At 46.8% G+C, this 15,529-nt stretch overlaps 1 protein-coding gene across 1 annotated transcript in view; it reads left to right on the top strand.

Annotated features, from left to right (window-relative positions):
* Positions 1 to 1,920: 1,920 nt before the first annotated feature.
* HNF1B (HNF1 homeobox B) overlaps positions 1,921 to 15,529 on the top strand; it is an 87,030-nt gene continuing 73,421 nt past the window's right edge. The window contains exons 1-3 of the mRNA XM_015424075.1: positions 1,921 to 2,116; positions 10,124 to 10,388; positions 12,111 to 12,349. Of these exons, the coding sequence (XP_015279561.1) occupies positions 1,942 to 2,116; positions 10,124 to 10,388; positions 12,111 to 12,349 (679 nt within the window). The 5' untranslated portion in view covers positions 1,921 to 1,941. The remainder of the gene's footprint in view (positions 2,117 to 10,123; positions 10,389 to 12,110; positions 12,350 to 15,529) is intronic.

The raw sequence follows: 15,529 nt of genomic DNA on the forward strand, positions 1-15,529 counted from the left end.
GGATACCCTTTGAAGTGAGTCCCCAGCACCTTTATAGAGAAAATCTTAGTAAATGAAGTTCGTAGCATTTCAAGTACACCAACAGATGTTTCCAGCTGTTGTAGAATTGCTCCTTCCTCCAAATCCAAGCTTGAAGAGGCAACTAATACTGTACCACTTTTAGCCCCCTCTCCCTTAGAGTGCAGATAGCTTATTCTGCTCTGGCTTCTATGAGGTAAACATCCTCTGGATTTTGACAGGTGGGGAAAATATGTCATTTAAAGACTTATGGTCAACTGAGCATCAGTCATGGACTAAGTATGTGCCTGTACTAGATTTAATCTTGCTGGGTAGCCTGCCAGTTGTTCATAACCATCGCAGGGGGTAGCATTTTGAATCCCCCTGTTCTGAGGGAGTGGGGCAATATATGGCCACTTTCTAGAGCTTTCTAGTAATTGGGGTGACTTGGTGACTACCTGTATACTAAATTTCAGGGCTGCGGCTAATCAGGAACTACTCTAATTTCAGTGTTCCCATCAGTCCGTCAAGCAGGCCCAAATTTAGGTTCCTGGCTGCCGCATGAAATAATCCCTTTCCCCTAGATCCAAATGGAGGAAATAGAACCCTCGCATTCATCACTCTGTTCCATCTGCAGCTTTCTCTTTGTAATATTCATCCTCTGTTATGAGGTAAACAAGCTTCATATTTCATGTTTTGACTGTTGGTGAGGACATTTCCAGGCTTTCCTCCTGATGTTTTATGCAACTACATTCGCGGTAGTGTGGAAATACTTCAGCCTTTAGGGAAGGGGGTACACTTTGGATCTCCAAACCCCACCCTCCCCCAAATCTCCAGGAATTTCCCAAGATGGAGATGGCAGCGCTAGTACCCACATAGCCCCAAACCCCAATTCCTAATGGTGTGAAAGGGGAATATTGAGCATCTTTCCCTCAAAACAGAAGACATGAAGTTTATCTCACAACAAAGGGCAGCAACCACATGGATGAGGATATTTCAGTCTCTCGCTGCTTCATATATTTGAAGAGATTTTCAGCTGGTAATGAGTGAAATACTTATATATGATGAGGGGTCATTTTGTAGAAAAAGAGGTGCAGGAGCTCATTAGCATAACCTATTTGCGTATGCCACACCCCCTGACATCACCGGAAGTGTGTCAGAAGGCAACACCCACCGCTCAGGCTCAACTGGACTGTTTTGGATTGCTAGCTATTGGGGGGGGGGGAGTGCAGATCTGTCCTCGCGGAGGAGGGAGAGCTTGTACCGGAATAAACCTTGGCCTTAAAGGTGCCACTGGACTGTTTTGGACCAGGGGGCCAGGAGAGGGCTCTGCAGCTTACCTGGCTGCTTCTTGCTCTGACTGAGGGCTGCTGGGAGCAGGGGATGGGGCTTGTTGCATGTGCCCGCCCCCTGGGCTCTTTACTGCCGGAGCTCCGCTCCTGTGCGCTCCTGCAGGAAATGACCCCTGATAAGAATTACAATAATTAAAAGGCAAAATGAGTGCATGGTGGTTGTTCGTGTGGGTTCCTCAAGCCTGTGGCTTAACACAGAGACCCAAAAGTGGTGTCGCAGTTATGGCATCCACCTGGGAAGACCTGAAATCAGATCTCTACTCTGCTATGGGGTGACCTTGCACCAGTCACTCTTCCTCAGCCTAGCCTCCTTCATACGGTTGTTGTGAGGAAATAATGGGGGAGAGGATGAAGGATAGGATAAAAATATAATTGATAGAATCCCACCATGTCCATCCATTATGACTTCAAATCAAATTAATTTACCAGGTAAACTGGCAAATAGTTTTCCTCAAGGGAAAAACAAACAAACCACAACATGTATCATTCTCTCCCCACCTCTGAATTTCTGTCTAGAATAACCGCCTTCTGCTGTGCAGAGGTTAACTCTCTCTTTTTATCCTTTAGTGAGGACCCTTGGCGGGCCGCGAAGATGATAAAGGGTTACATGCAGCAACACAACATCCCTCAGAGAGAGGTGGTGGATGTCACTGGGCTGAATCAGTCCCACCTTTCGCAGCACCTCAACAAAGGCACACCCATGAAAACACAGAAGCGAGCGGCCCTCTATACCTGGTATGTCCGGAAGCAGAGGGAGATTCTCAGGCGTAAGTACCATGTTCCGGATGTTGCTCTAGCACCAGGTATTGTGTGTTGAGATCATTCTCAGTGTGAGTTGGGCAAAGTGTGTTGGCGCTTGGGTGTTCTGCTCATCTGTAGCCGCCCTCAAGTGACAGCCTGCATAGGCGAATGACTGGTTAATTGCTGTGGGTTGAATCTCTGGACTAGATTTTCCATTAGCAGAATGGACCTTTCCTGCCTCTCCCCTCCCGCTGCATCCCACTGGACGCAGTGAAAGGTTGCTTCTGGGGGTTAGGTGACTCTGAAGAACAATGTAAGGAGAGTCTGCAGCGGAAACAAAAAGGGGATAGGTAGAAATGGACAGCTTAGTGTAGATCCAAGTCTCTGGAAAGAATCTTCATATAAAAATGTTAATAATGAAATAGCCCAATGATCCTGCCTCATGCACTGGAGCTACTTCACACAATTAGTTGCAATTTATCAAGCATTAAATGATCATGTTTGTCCGTGTTCCAATGACGTACATGTAGTATGTGTGAATCAGCTCTTTGATCTGGGAAGTCAAAGTCCAACTTGCATCTCTGTCATATGCAATCTGGTCAGTGCCCATCAGCAAAGCAGCATTTGGAAGCAAAGGTTCTCTGTGCCAAATAGGTGGTGTGCTTTTTCCCCCTTTTCAAAAACGCTTCTGGGGCTCACTTACACAAGAGCTTCGTGCTCGATTCTTCCATCCTCATTTTATCCTCGCAACAACCCTGTGAGATAAGTTAGGCTGGGGAAAAATGAGTGGCCGAAGGTCACCCAGCTAGTTTCCATAGCAGGGTAGGGATCTGAGCCAAGATCTTCTAGAGACCCGAGTCTGACACTCTAACCCTTACATCACATCTTTGTAACTATTGCATTCCCCGCAGATCAACCCAGGTCCTATCTGTATAGCTTCGGTCCCCTCCTACTTTTCGGGAGTGTGTGTCACATTCCCATTTTGGTTCAGCCTTGGCTACCCCGGCGTGTGACACAGCCAATTCACAGACGTGAGCCCCTTCACAGAGAGCACGAATGATATAACTTATGAATAGACTTGGATCTGCGTGTTAAATATGTGAGTGTGTTGACATGGTTGTTTAATAGTGGACTGCTCTTTTTATACTACCCATTCCACGCTTGGGACTTCAGCATTGCAAACAGCCCTTCCAGAGCTTTCAAATAGAATTGCAAAGAGCTCCTGTTGTGCAGACATGGAAGCTTGCCGGGTGACCTTGGGCCAGCCATGCCGTCTCCACCCAGCCTACCTCACAGGGCTGTCACAAAGATAAAACAGAAGAGAGCAGAATGACGTAAGCCCCTTTGGGTGAGAGAGAGGTGGGGTATAAACATAATAAGTGAGTAAATAAATAACACTGGCTTTGATTGACAGTGCAGTCCTAAACTCGTCAAAGCAACCGACTTGGAAAGGCGTCACTTGGCTTAGGGCGGCCTGTCAGCCATCTAGCCCAGTTTTGGGCGGGCTGACTGGAAGGGACTCTCCAAGATTTCAGGTATCCGTCTCAGTGCTCTGGCAATATTGGCCCTTCCTTTGTTGGACGGGGGATTAAATCCCACAACCCCCCCTCAAAGCCCTGGGTTGCTATCATCTCTCCCCCCCCCCCCCCCCCAGGATGTAGGGAGCAGGGCTGTCCCCAGCAGAGATACCTCCCCCCCCTTTGTCTCCAGAGATCTGAGTGAAAGTAAATAGGCTATTGTGTCAGGCCTCCTCGAGGGACAATGACAATGTCGTTAGGACAGAGTGATCCAATTAGCTGGCTGCAGTCTCGCACATCCAAAGATAATCTTTGTTGACTCTCCTTTTGATGGCACCAGGGCTTAGGCAGAGTGCTAGATATCAGAAGGTATTGCATCGTGGGACTGCCATTGTTTTGATGACTGGGTAGGGTACAGGGGAGGGCTTCTCAAGGAGCGGCACGTACAAAGGTGTGCTCCCTCCCCCCCCCTTTATTTTCCTTTTCTGCCATATGTCTTGGGCAGGCCTTCAGCAGCTGCAGGAAAAGGCTGAAATCCAACAGGTGATTCTCTCTCCACCTTTGCATCTCCATGCTGGAAAAGCTTGCCTGTTGAATCTGTTGCTGAGGGAAGGAAGGGGGAAGAGGCGTGCACTTCAAATCCAGGCTTCCCACGGGAGCTGCCGTTCCCTCCAGGGGAACTGATATCTGTAGTCTGGAGGTCAGATGTAATTCCGGGAGAAGTCCAGGCCCCATCTGGAGGCTGGCAACCCTGGGATCAGCTTGGATGGGTGCCTGCTGATGCCCGTCATGACCTAGCTGAGAGCTGAGCACCATCCTTTGTCTCATCTATTTCCTTCAGAAAATGAAGGATTGCCCCCAAAGACCCCTGTGACAGAAGGAGGCCTTGTTTGCCTGTGCCTAGTCTATGTGCCTGAGCAAGAGAAAGGAGGCAGAACATCTGGCAGGGGGACTGGAGGGTGGGGTCCCCGTTACCATGACACGTCCCATCTTCATAGCCTCTGCTCCACTGCATCCACAGAAGCACCTGGGGAGGGATTTGTCTACAGAGTGGACTTAGATCCTTTAACATGTACCTCAGTACTAATGTGGGAATTGTGTCTACATTTCAAAGTTCCTGACCGTGTGTCTGTGCACAGCCCGAGTGCAGAGTTGTTGCTGCTGGCACAGGGCCTCATCTGCTTGGCATCCTCCCTTGCGTTGGGTTAAAAAACAACAGCAACGCCATTGGCGCAAGAACATAAGGAAAGCCCTGCTGGGTCAGACCAGAGGTCCAGGGGCCAACCAGATGGCCCCAGAAAACCTACGAGCACCCAGAAACTGCCTGAACACTTCCAGTTGTTCCAAAATGCAGTGGCCCAGCTATTGTCAGAGATGAGATAGAGGGATCACCCCTATGCAGAAAAATCTGCCCTGGCTGCTTGTTTCCTCCCGTCTCTCTCACTTTTAAAGCACTAACCATACAATCAGTGTCACAGGGTTGCCAACTAAGCTGTGAAATTCCTGGGGAGGGCGGGTTTTGGGGAAAGGAGAGACCTCAGCCGGGTATAATGACACAGAGTCCACTTTCCAAAGCAGCCATTTTTTCCAGGTGAAGTGATCTCTGTTGCCTGGAGATCAGTTGGAGTCCCAGGAGATCTCCAGACCACCTGGAGGGAGGCTGGCAACCCTCACGGTGGAGGCCCCTGACCTTGGGAATGAGGTTCACCTGGTACTTTTACCGCCTGTCTTTTAGGTGCCAGGATAAAACATTTTCTTTTGAAGCCCCAGCGTTTAAACAATGGTGGTTCCGTCTCTCTCGGCTGCTTTAGGACTAGCCTGAGGACTGTTTTATGAATTGCATTTTAGGCTGCTTTATTATGTTTCATGCTAATTTTATGCCCCTGGCTTCTCTTATGACTTATTTTAATACTGGTAATTCTTATCTTGTTTTTATAAGAATAAATAGTATTATACATTATTTACTGCATGCAGTAAATACAATAAGCAAGACACGCAGGCCAGTACCCCCTCCCCCCTGTTATTGCTCATTCTGTATCATCACAAAATTGATCATTCTTCTTTGGCATCACATGGCACAATCCTCTACAGAACAATACTCCTCCAGAAAACTCTACCAGCATTCACATGCAGGGGCGAAATTCCCCACATACAAAGCACTACAGAAATGTACCTGTTATTGCTCATTCTGAGGTACAGTGCTACCAGGGTGGCTGTCCTTTAAAAACCACCTAAATTAGTGGAATCCTCTGTCTCAAGATACAGTGATGATCTTTAGCCCCACAAATTTCTACCCTGCCTTTTCTACTCCAGGAGAGCTTTCCAGGCAGCTTACAAAGGATAACCAAATAAAAGACAATGCAAAAAGAAGGACACTAGACAGGCTGACCATTTGCCCACATCTTGTGGGCAACCATGTGACAGATGGGGCCTCCCACATGCCCTTGTGCTTCTGCTGGGGGGAGAACCGTGGGTGGTAGAGATGGCATCACACAGCCTGGCACACAGCCACTTCTGGGGGGAATCCCGGGCATGATATCAGCACATCAGAGGACACTCTAGAATTACCCCATAAAATTTCGGGGGACATCCAGTTCACCTGGACACTTTTGCCCCATGCTCTGCCTCCAAAAGTCCGTGGGGGGGGGGGGGCAGAGGGAGGCCTATCAAAAAGTTAGACTAGCAAATCAGATGAGTAGAAAGTAGAAAGAGGCACATGAAATGTGATAGGCAGCCCAAAACATACAGGCTGCTGAGGCAGGGTGGCCATCTCTGGCTTGGGACATTCCTAGAGATTTGGGAATAGTGCCTGAGGCGGGACTTACATTTCCCCTCGATTCTATGGTATACCATAGAGTTCACACTCCAAAGATGCTGTGTCATCAAGGAATTTTGATCTCTTGTCGCCTGGAGATCAATTGTAATTCTGGGAGGTCTCCAGGCCCCTCTTGGAGGTTGGTAAACCTGCAGTGAAGGAAAGGAGGAGGGTGTTTAACATTCCTGAGGATTGGGCTGCCCTGGAGACAGAGACGCCATGGAAGACCACCAGTGAAGTGCAGTGTCACTACCCAGAGTCAGGCAATGGCAAACCAGAGCCAGTTTGGCGTAGTGGTTAAGTGCGCGGACTCTAATCTGGGAGAACCAGGTTTGATTCCCACTCTTCCACTTGCAGCTGTTGGATGACCTTGGGCAAGCCATAGTTCTGGCACAGCTGTTCTCTCAAGGACACTTCTCAGGAGAGCTCTCTCAGCCATCACCTCCCTCACAGGGTGTCTATGGTGGGGAGGGGAAGGGAAAGGAGTTTGGAAGCCACTCTGAGACTCCAAGTGAAGGGCACAGGGTATAAATCCAACCTCTTCTCTTCTTCTTCTTCTGAACATATCTTAGGGATGCCAGTCTCCAGGGGGGACCCTGGAATTATACCTCATCTCCAGACTATAGAGATCAGTTCCCCCGGAGAAAATGGATGTTCTGGAGGGTGGACTCAGTGGCATTATACCCCACCGAGGTCCCAGTCCTCCCCAGGCTCCTCCCCCAAATCTCCAGGAGTTCCCCAACCTGGATCTGGCAACCCTGCCTCCCCCACCCCCTGCCAGTCGCTGGCCATCCTAGCATTATCTTGCCACAAAAACCCTACTGGGTCACCATAAATCAGCTGTGACTTGATAGCACTTTCTACTACCACCAGTGGCAATATCTAGCATTTAAATAGCTCTTCCCGTGCTCAGATTGTTTCACTTATGTTACTGTGTAGTAAGCTTTACAACAGCCCTGTAGGGTAGGCTGCCATTATTCTCATATTGCAGACAAGGAGTCTGGAAAAAGAGAGAGAGGTTTACCTAGTGAGTTCGTGGCCGAGAACTGAATGGGTGTCCCCAAACAGTTTTTTCTCTTAGCCACTACACAGCACCAGACCTCAAATGACTTCCCTTCCCTTCAAACTAACTAGGATGCCTCTTTACTGGAGCAGTTCCCATGCAGCGGGGTGCATGTGTGAAAGGGACCATTTTCAAAAGCCGTCTGGTAGTGGGAGAGTTGCATTTCAGAAATGGTAATCTCTGTTTGCAAGGGACTACTGCAAACGTGGTGTTGCCTTGAGCGTGTACTGAGTTCAGATCCTCACTCTGTCACATAGCTCGCTGCAACATGGTGGGCCAATTACCCTGAGTGTAGCCTACCTTACTGGATTGTTATGCGGATAAAGGGTGATAAATCCTATGTGCTCTGCCCTGAGTATGCTACTTGGTGGAATACAAGGATTGGAAATATATGTGAGCATAATTTCTTGCACATGTGTAAAGGGTCATGTGGCACTCTGACCACCGATCAAGGCTACATAGATAAACTACAGCAGATACAGACCTGTGATAGAGTTGTTGACAGCCTATAGGGAAAATGTCCTGTCCTTGTAAGAGAGGCTCAATAGGATGTTATTAACAACAGATGTTTCCTTCCATGCCATGAAAAGCTCCACCTACCTATATATTATGCCTGCTGATATCTAGAGCTGGCTGCACACACCACCAGGTTTAGGGTTTTGGCAGCAGGGTACAAGTGATGCTCTGCCTTCGTGGTGCTTGGGGGGCCACAGTGGGAGGGCTTCTGCAGCTCTGGCCCCACTGGTGGACCTCCTGAAGGACCCTGGGTTTTGGCCACTGTGTGACACAGAGTGGCAGACTGCATGGGCCATTGGCCTGATCCAGCATGGCTTCTCTTATGTTCTTAAGTAAAGCTGCTGTAATGCAACTGTTAGATTTTCAGACTAGGACTAGGAAGACCCAGGTTCGAATCTCCACTCAGCCATAATTTTCACTGGGTGACTTCGAGCTTTGTTTCTCACAGGGAGGAAGGAAGAGCCACAGATGTTACCCAAAAGCTCCTTGGAGGAAGATGGGCTAAAAATGTGACAGACACACAATCTTATCATTGATATTCGAAATTGCCGTATCCTGCATCATTGTTCTGCCTCTCCGTATCTTTTGCTCTGGCTGGTGGTGGCTCAGCAATATCTTACGCAAGGCTCTTTTGCAATCTTGTGGCCCTCTTAGGAACCCCGGGAACTGTAGTTTTGTGAAGGTTCCCAGAATCCCAACCGGTGAAGCCACGCAGAGAATCTCCTGGCTTGTGCACTGTAGCATTTGTCAGCTTTGGTTCCAGGATAAATAATTTGCCTGAAGAAGAATTTCTCGAAACTCCAGGTGGGGCCTGGAGATCTCCTGGAATTGCAACTGATCGCCACACGACGGAGATCAGCTCCCGTTTCCAAAATGGCTGCTTTGGGGAGCAGACTGTGTCGCGTGATGGCCTGCCCTCCTGAGGCTGCATCCCCAGAGTCCCCGGGGATTTCCCAACCCAGAGTGGGCAGCCATGCTGTGACCGTCTATTTCCTCCTTGACAGTTTTTAATGTCTGCTTCTTTACTTCATTGTAGGGTTGCCAGCTCCAGACTGGGAAATACTGGAGATCTTTGGGGTGGAGTCTAAGGAGGTTGGGCTTTGGGGAGGGGAGGGGCTTCAGTGGGGTAGAATGCCATAGAGTCCACCTGCCAAACCGTCCATTTTCTCCAGGGGGGACTGGTGTCTATTGCTGGGAGATCCACTGTAAGAGCAGGAGATCTCCAGCTACCACCTGGAGTTTGGCAACCCTACTTAATTGCTTTTACAGTACAGCCATGTCTGTGTTCAGACAGGCTGTGGAAGTCAAGAAGGTACACATTGCCAGGATCTCCTCCAGCCAGCGAGCTGTTTAAACTGACTTTGTATACCTCCTGTCTCCTATATATAGATAGGCCCCCAGCTAGAGTTTTAGTAGCTGGGGTTGCCAGCCTCCAGGTGGGGCCTGGGGATCTCCCACTTTTACAGCTGATCTCCAGCTGACAGAGATCAGCCCCCCTGGAGAAAATGGCTGTTTTGCATGGTGGACTCCATGGCATTGTACTCTATGACTGAGGCCCCTCCCCTCCCCAAACCCCGCCCTCTCCCGGATCTACCCCCAAAGTCACCAAGTATTTCCCAACCCAGACCTAGCAACCCTATTATTAGCCCAGGTGTATGTAGTTTGCTTCTGTGCTTGGGACAGCCACGCGCACAACCCTGGCTACATGATAGGAAAGAAGAAGAAGAAGGGATTGGATTTATACCCCACCCTTCACTACCCAAAGGAGTCCCAGAGCAGCTTACAAACTCCTTTCCTTTCCCTTCCCCTCCCCACAACAGACACCCTGTGAGGTAGGCGGGGCTGAGAGAGCTCTTTCAAGGACTGCCCTTGAGAGAACAGCTCTGAAAGAACTTGTGACTGACCCAAAGTCACACCAGCAGCTGCACATGGAGGAGTGGGGATCAAACCCAGTTCTCCCAGATTAGAGTCTGCACTCCTAACCACTACACCAAACCGGCTCTCAGGTCAGTCCAGGTAATCAAGATGGTACGATAGAGATCAAAGTAATCTGTGCATGAAGATGTCTTTCTCTTTGGCAGGGGCTACAGGCCCGATCAAAATCTGCTCCTTTCTCTTTCAGAATTCAACCAGACAGTCCAGGGTTCTGGAAATATGACAGACAAAACCAGTCAAGATCAGCTGCTGTTTCTCTTTCCAGAGTTCAACCAGCAAAGCCAGGGCGTGGGCCAGATAGATGACCCCTGCGCCGAAACGCCCAGTAAGAAGATGCGTCGGAACCGCTTCAAATGGGGCCCTGCCTCCCAACAGATATTGTACCAAGCCTATGAACGGCAAAAGAACCCCAGCAAGGAAGAGAGGGAAGCTTTGGTGGAAGAGTGCAACAGGTAAAGGAACAGTCATCCCGAAAAACCAAAGCGAGCCATTTTCTGAGCAAAATGCAGAACTTCCGGCCACGGGTGCCTGATTAACCATCAGCTTGTTGGCAGAAGGCAGAGGCTTTGTTAGTACCAAATGCCCATTGTGTAAAAATGTTTGGCATGTTCTGTCAGAAGGAAAGAACCTGCTATTCTAAAAATCTAGCATAAGTAAACAACAGAGGAAACCTACCAGTTGATCAAGCATGCAACCCAGCATCCACGTATTTTGGCCTGTTAGACTCCCCTGCATCAGACCTCTGCTGTGGAATGAGACTTGGAAGGTTCCCTACATGGTGCATCAGCCTGAGGTTGGAAGGAATCCACATTCTACTGCCTGGTCCTTACAGCATCTGTACTGACCAGTGCGCCTGTGGAAGGAAAGGGTCTGGAGAGAAACCAGACAGTTTAATAAATAATGCCCTTGTATAGATCTATGGTGTGGGTGCATTTATTTATTATTTATTTATATTACTTATTTTTTTAAAAAAAAATATCCCACCTTTTCCTCTTGGGTCAAGGCAGCTTACAGTAATAGTTAAAACATCCCCAGCTGAAAGCAAAAATAAAATTGCAACCACAAATCTCGGGGGGGGGGGGCATGTGAAAAACTACAATTCTGGCTGCCCTGATCAAAAAGATGGAGCTAGACCAGGGCCTGGTTTGGACCTCCACTCTGCCATGAGAGCTTGCTGGGTAACCTTGGGCCAATCAGACGAAAAGAAGAGTTGGTTTTCATACCCTGCTTTTCTCTACCCAAAGGAGTCTTAAAGCAGGATAATAATGCTGCAGAGTCCACCCTCCAAAACAGCCATTTGCTCTAGGGAATCTGATCTTGGTTATCTGGAGATGAATTGTAAAAGCAGGAGACCTCGTAAGAACCTAAGAGAAGCCAATGTTGAATCAGGCCAATGGCCCATCCAGTCCAACACTCTGTCACAGGTGCCATCAGGAGGTCCAGCAGTGGGGCCAGGACACTAGAAGCCCTCCCACTGTGACCCCCCCTCCCCGAAGCACCAAGAATACTTGCTCCAGACTGAGAGTTCCTATCTATACCTTGTGACTAGTAGCCACTGATGGACCTCTGCTCCATATGTTGATCCAATTCCCTCTTGAAGCTGTCCATGCTTGTAGCCGCCGCCACCTCCTGTGGCAGTGAATTCCATGTGTTAATCACTCTTTGGGTGAAGAAGGACTTCCTTTTATCTGTTCTAACCCGACTGCTCCGCAATTTCATGGAGTGCCCACAAGGAGTTCTTGTATTGTGAGAAAGGGAGAAAAGTACCTCTTTCTCTACCAGCTCTATCCCATGCATAATCTTGTAAACCTCGATCATGTCACCCCTCAGCTGTCGTTTCTCCAAGCGCTTTAACCTTTCTTCATAGGGAAAGTGTTCCAATTCTTTTATAGTTCTAGCTGCCCTTTTCTGCACTTTTTCCAATGCTATAATATCCTTTCTGAGGTGTGGTGACCAGAACTGCACACAGTACTCCAAATGAGGTCGCACCATCGATTGATACTGGGGCATGATGATACTGGCTGGTCTGTTTTCAGTTCCCTCCAGGGGCCAACTGGACGGTGGCAGCTCTGCCCTACCTGAAGGCTGGCCGCGTGAGTGCCAAAACAGGCCTAGTCTCATAATAGTTCCATGCATTTATCACAAGTCCGTTCTTCTTAATTCTTCTCCCCTAGGGCAGAATGTCTCCAACGGGGCGTGTCCCCTTCTAAAGCTCATGGACTGGGTTCAAATCTGGTGACGGAAGTCCGCGTCTATAACTGGTTTGCGAACCGGAGGAAAGAAGAGGCGTTTCGCCAGAAGCTGGCGATGGACGCCTACAGTACGGGTCAGCCTCACAGCATGAGCCTTTTGCTTTCGCACAGTTCCCCTCACCATGCGCAGCCCAGCTCTTCCCCCCCAAGCAAAATGGCAGGTAAGCAGGCGTGGGGGTACGTTGCTGGCAAAACGGGACTTGGGGTAACCTGTGTGCTTTTTACAAGAACGTTTGCTGTTGTTATCATGTGGGAAACAACAGGTGGAAGGACAAAGACCGAGAAGGAGAACCATGTTTCATTTTATCATTTGCTTCCTTTTTATTGTTAAAATGAAACAAACGAAGTTCATCGCGGGGCAGGGCAAGAATTGGTAAACAAGAGTAATGGGCGTCTGATGAACCTGGCTCTAGCTCACAAAAACGTTTGCTATAGGACTTTGTTGTTGTTGTTGTTGTTGTGGGTGGAATCTAAGATTAACATTTAGATTTGAGACCAACGTAGAGACCAGTCAGATTTTGGGGTATAACTTGAACATCTTGTTGGTCTCTAAGGCTGTGGTCACACATGCCAGTTGGAGCAGAGGGGAAGCGAGGCTATTCCCTCCAGAGGAATTTGACCCACGGTTATGAGATCACACAGCTCTTTGTAGCTGCGGGCTCAGTCCGTCACTGTGTGATCAAATGCAACGGCGGGTGAGGGGTCTTTTTTGGCCGTTTGTTTCCCATGCGCATAAACGAGGCATCGCACCTCTGCACTGAGGCCCCCCTATGGAGTGTGTGATGATGTGCATACTGTGAAGAGGGGGGGGAACAGCACCGAGCTGGGATGGCCTATCAGACCATCCCAACGGCATGCATGCGTGCTTGCGCAATCAGACAGGGGAAAGGCCGTCCGTGGCCCATCGCAACCCGTTTACTACCGGACTTTCTCCGGTGTCTTTTAACTCCACTTCTGTGGCGGAGCAGCACAGGTTGCTGATGACTGCGGGACGCTTCCCAGATGTTGCTGTCTGATCGCGCCCTTTAGATCGGTCAGGCATTCATGCATATGTCAGATCTACTGGTGCGTGTGATCGCAGCCTAAGTGCTATATCCAAATTAAGTTTCATGCTATTAAAGTAGTAAAATAAATTCAGGTTTGATAAGGAAGTATTGCATGTATTTCAATTATTTCCAGCACTTCAGGTTTCCCCCCACCCCATGGCTTCTTCATAATTTCTGGAAATGTTATTTGTCTGCCACCACCTGAAACAAAATAATAAAACACCTCCAGGGAAATTGTATTTCAGCGAGGAGGGGCTACAATTTCTTAGGGCCTTATCAAACTACATTTCCCAGGTTGCTTAGGGGAAACCAGGCCGAGGAAAGTCTGCACAGAACCTGTGCATCTGCGATGGGGATGTGGTGGAGAGTCTTTTCTTGTTACTTAGCTGTCCCTTTATATGCAAAGATCAGAACAGAGCTTCTAGTGCAGTCTTTAAAAAGATTCTTCTGTCACTGAAATCACCCCCCCCCAACTGCCAGACTTGCATCTGTTTTGCATTTGCTGCAACAAGCTCACCATCATTTTAAAAAGTGTGTTGCTGGATCAGGCAAAATATCATCATGAGCTGACTGAAGGAGGCTTGCCTTGGAAAACCTTGTGAGCTTTTTTTAATATATAAGTTTTATTTATCAGTTTTCATAAGAGTACATAAGACAACAGTTTTGGAGTTTAAACTAAGCATTTCTTCCAATCCGTTTGTTAACTTTATGCCATCTTTTTTGAAGCACATCTTCTTTCCCTGATAGTATCATATTTAATTTATCCATTTCCATTAATTCACAAATTTTTATAATTAACTCTTCTCTACTGGGTATTTGCAACAAGAATTCTTGACAGAGTAAGTATATATAATATAATACATAGATCATCACGTTTAATTCCATCTGGCAATATGTTAAGTAGGTAAGATTCTGCTGCAAGTTGTAGGTCTATCTCAGTTATCTCTAATATTAATTGTTTTATACTTTTCCAAAATTTAGCAATTTTTTCACACCGCCACCATATGTGGTAAAATGTTCCTACATTGTTTTTGCACCTCCAACAATCTCCTGATACATTTTTGCAACATTTCGCTAGTTTGTCAGGCGTCTAATACCACCTGTAAAACATTTTAAATATATTTTCTTTGTATGACGTGGATCTTAATAGTTTAATAGATTTCCATGTTTTATCCCATTCTAGAGTATGTCCTATATCCTGCATCCAAGTTACCATATTCGGTTTTACTGTTTCGTCTTGCATATCATCTCATAGTAAAAAGTTATATAGTTTTTGAATAAGTTTATCCGAGGATGATAGCCAAATTTTATCTAAATTCAGTTTTGATGTCATAAAAGCTATTTTTTTTGTCTTGTGTGTATCTTGATTGTAGCTGTAATTTTTCCTAACTTGTAAGATTAATATTCAATAAGTTCTAGCATCTCAAATGATTGTAAATCATTATTTTTTGTAAACAACCTTTCATACGTTACTGTTAATAAATTTGGCATTATAAAGGCCTCCAGTGGTGAGACCCACAACAGTATTTTACTGTAGAACCTTCCTTTCAGTTTTTTTCCATATCTTGATTAATGTTCCCCTAATTATATGGTTATGAAAATTTTGATGTATTTTATCCTTGTCATACCATACATAGACATGCCAGCCCATGCACAGGTCATGACCTTCCAGTTGTAGAGTTCTTTTATCTTCTAACAGTATCCACTCTCGAATCCATCCCATGGCGGCAGCTTGATAGTACAAATACCAATTTGGTAGTCCAAGTCCCCCTCTATCTTTCTTATCACAAAGTAATTTCATTTTTACGCGTGGCCTCTTGGATTGCCATATAAATTTTCTTACAACTTTCTCAATTTCTTCAAAGAATTTATTGTTTTTTAGTATTGGTATACATTGCGCTAAGAACAGGACTCTTGGTAGCATATTCATTTTTACAGTGGCAATTCTGCCCATAAATGATATGTGAAGGTCATGCCATTTATGTAGATCTTTTTTGATTTCTTCCAATAACATCTTGTAATTATTATCATATAAGTTAATGTTCTTATTTGAAATTGTGATACCTAGGTATTTAACTTTGTTTGTTACCTCAATGTTTGAAATTAGTTATATTTTGTTTATCTCCTCTTTAGTACAGTTTTTAGCCAAGATCTTAGTTTTCTTAAAAGTCCTGCTATGTTGCCGTAGTTTTGTATAAGGTTTAATAGATGCAGTATAGTTGTTGTTGGATCTTCTAGAATAAATACAAGATCATCTGCAAAGGCTTGAAGTTTGAATTGTTCTCCTTTAATTTT

This window comes from Gekko japonicus, unplaced genomic scaffold (assembly GCF_001447785.1).
Source record: "Gekko japonicus isolate JY-2015 unplaced genomic scaffold, Gekko_japonicus_V1.1 scaffold734, whole genome shotgun sequence".
NCBI lineage: Eukaryota > Metazoa > Chordata > Lepidosauria > Squamata > Gekkonidae > Gekko > Gekko japonicus.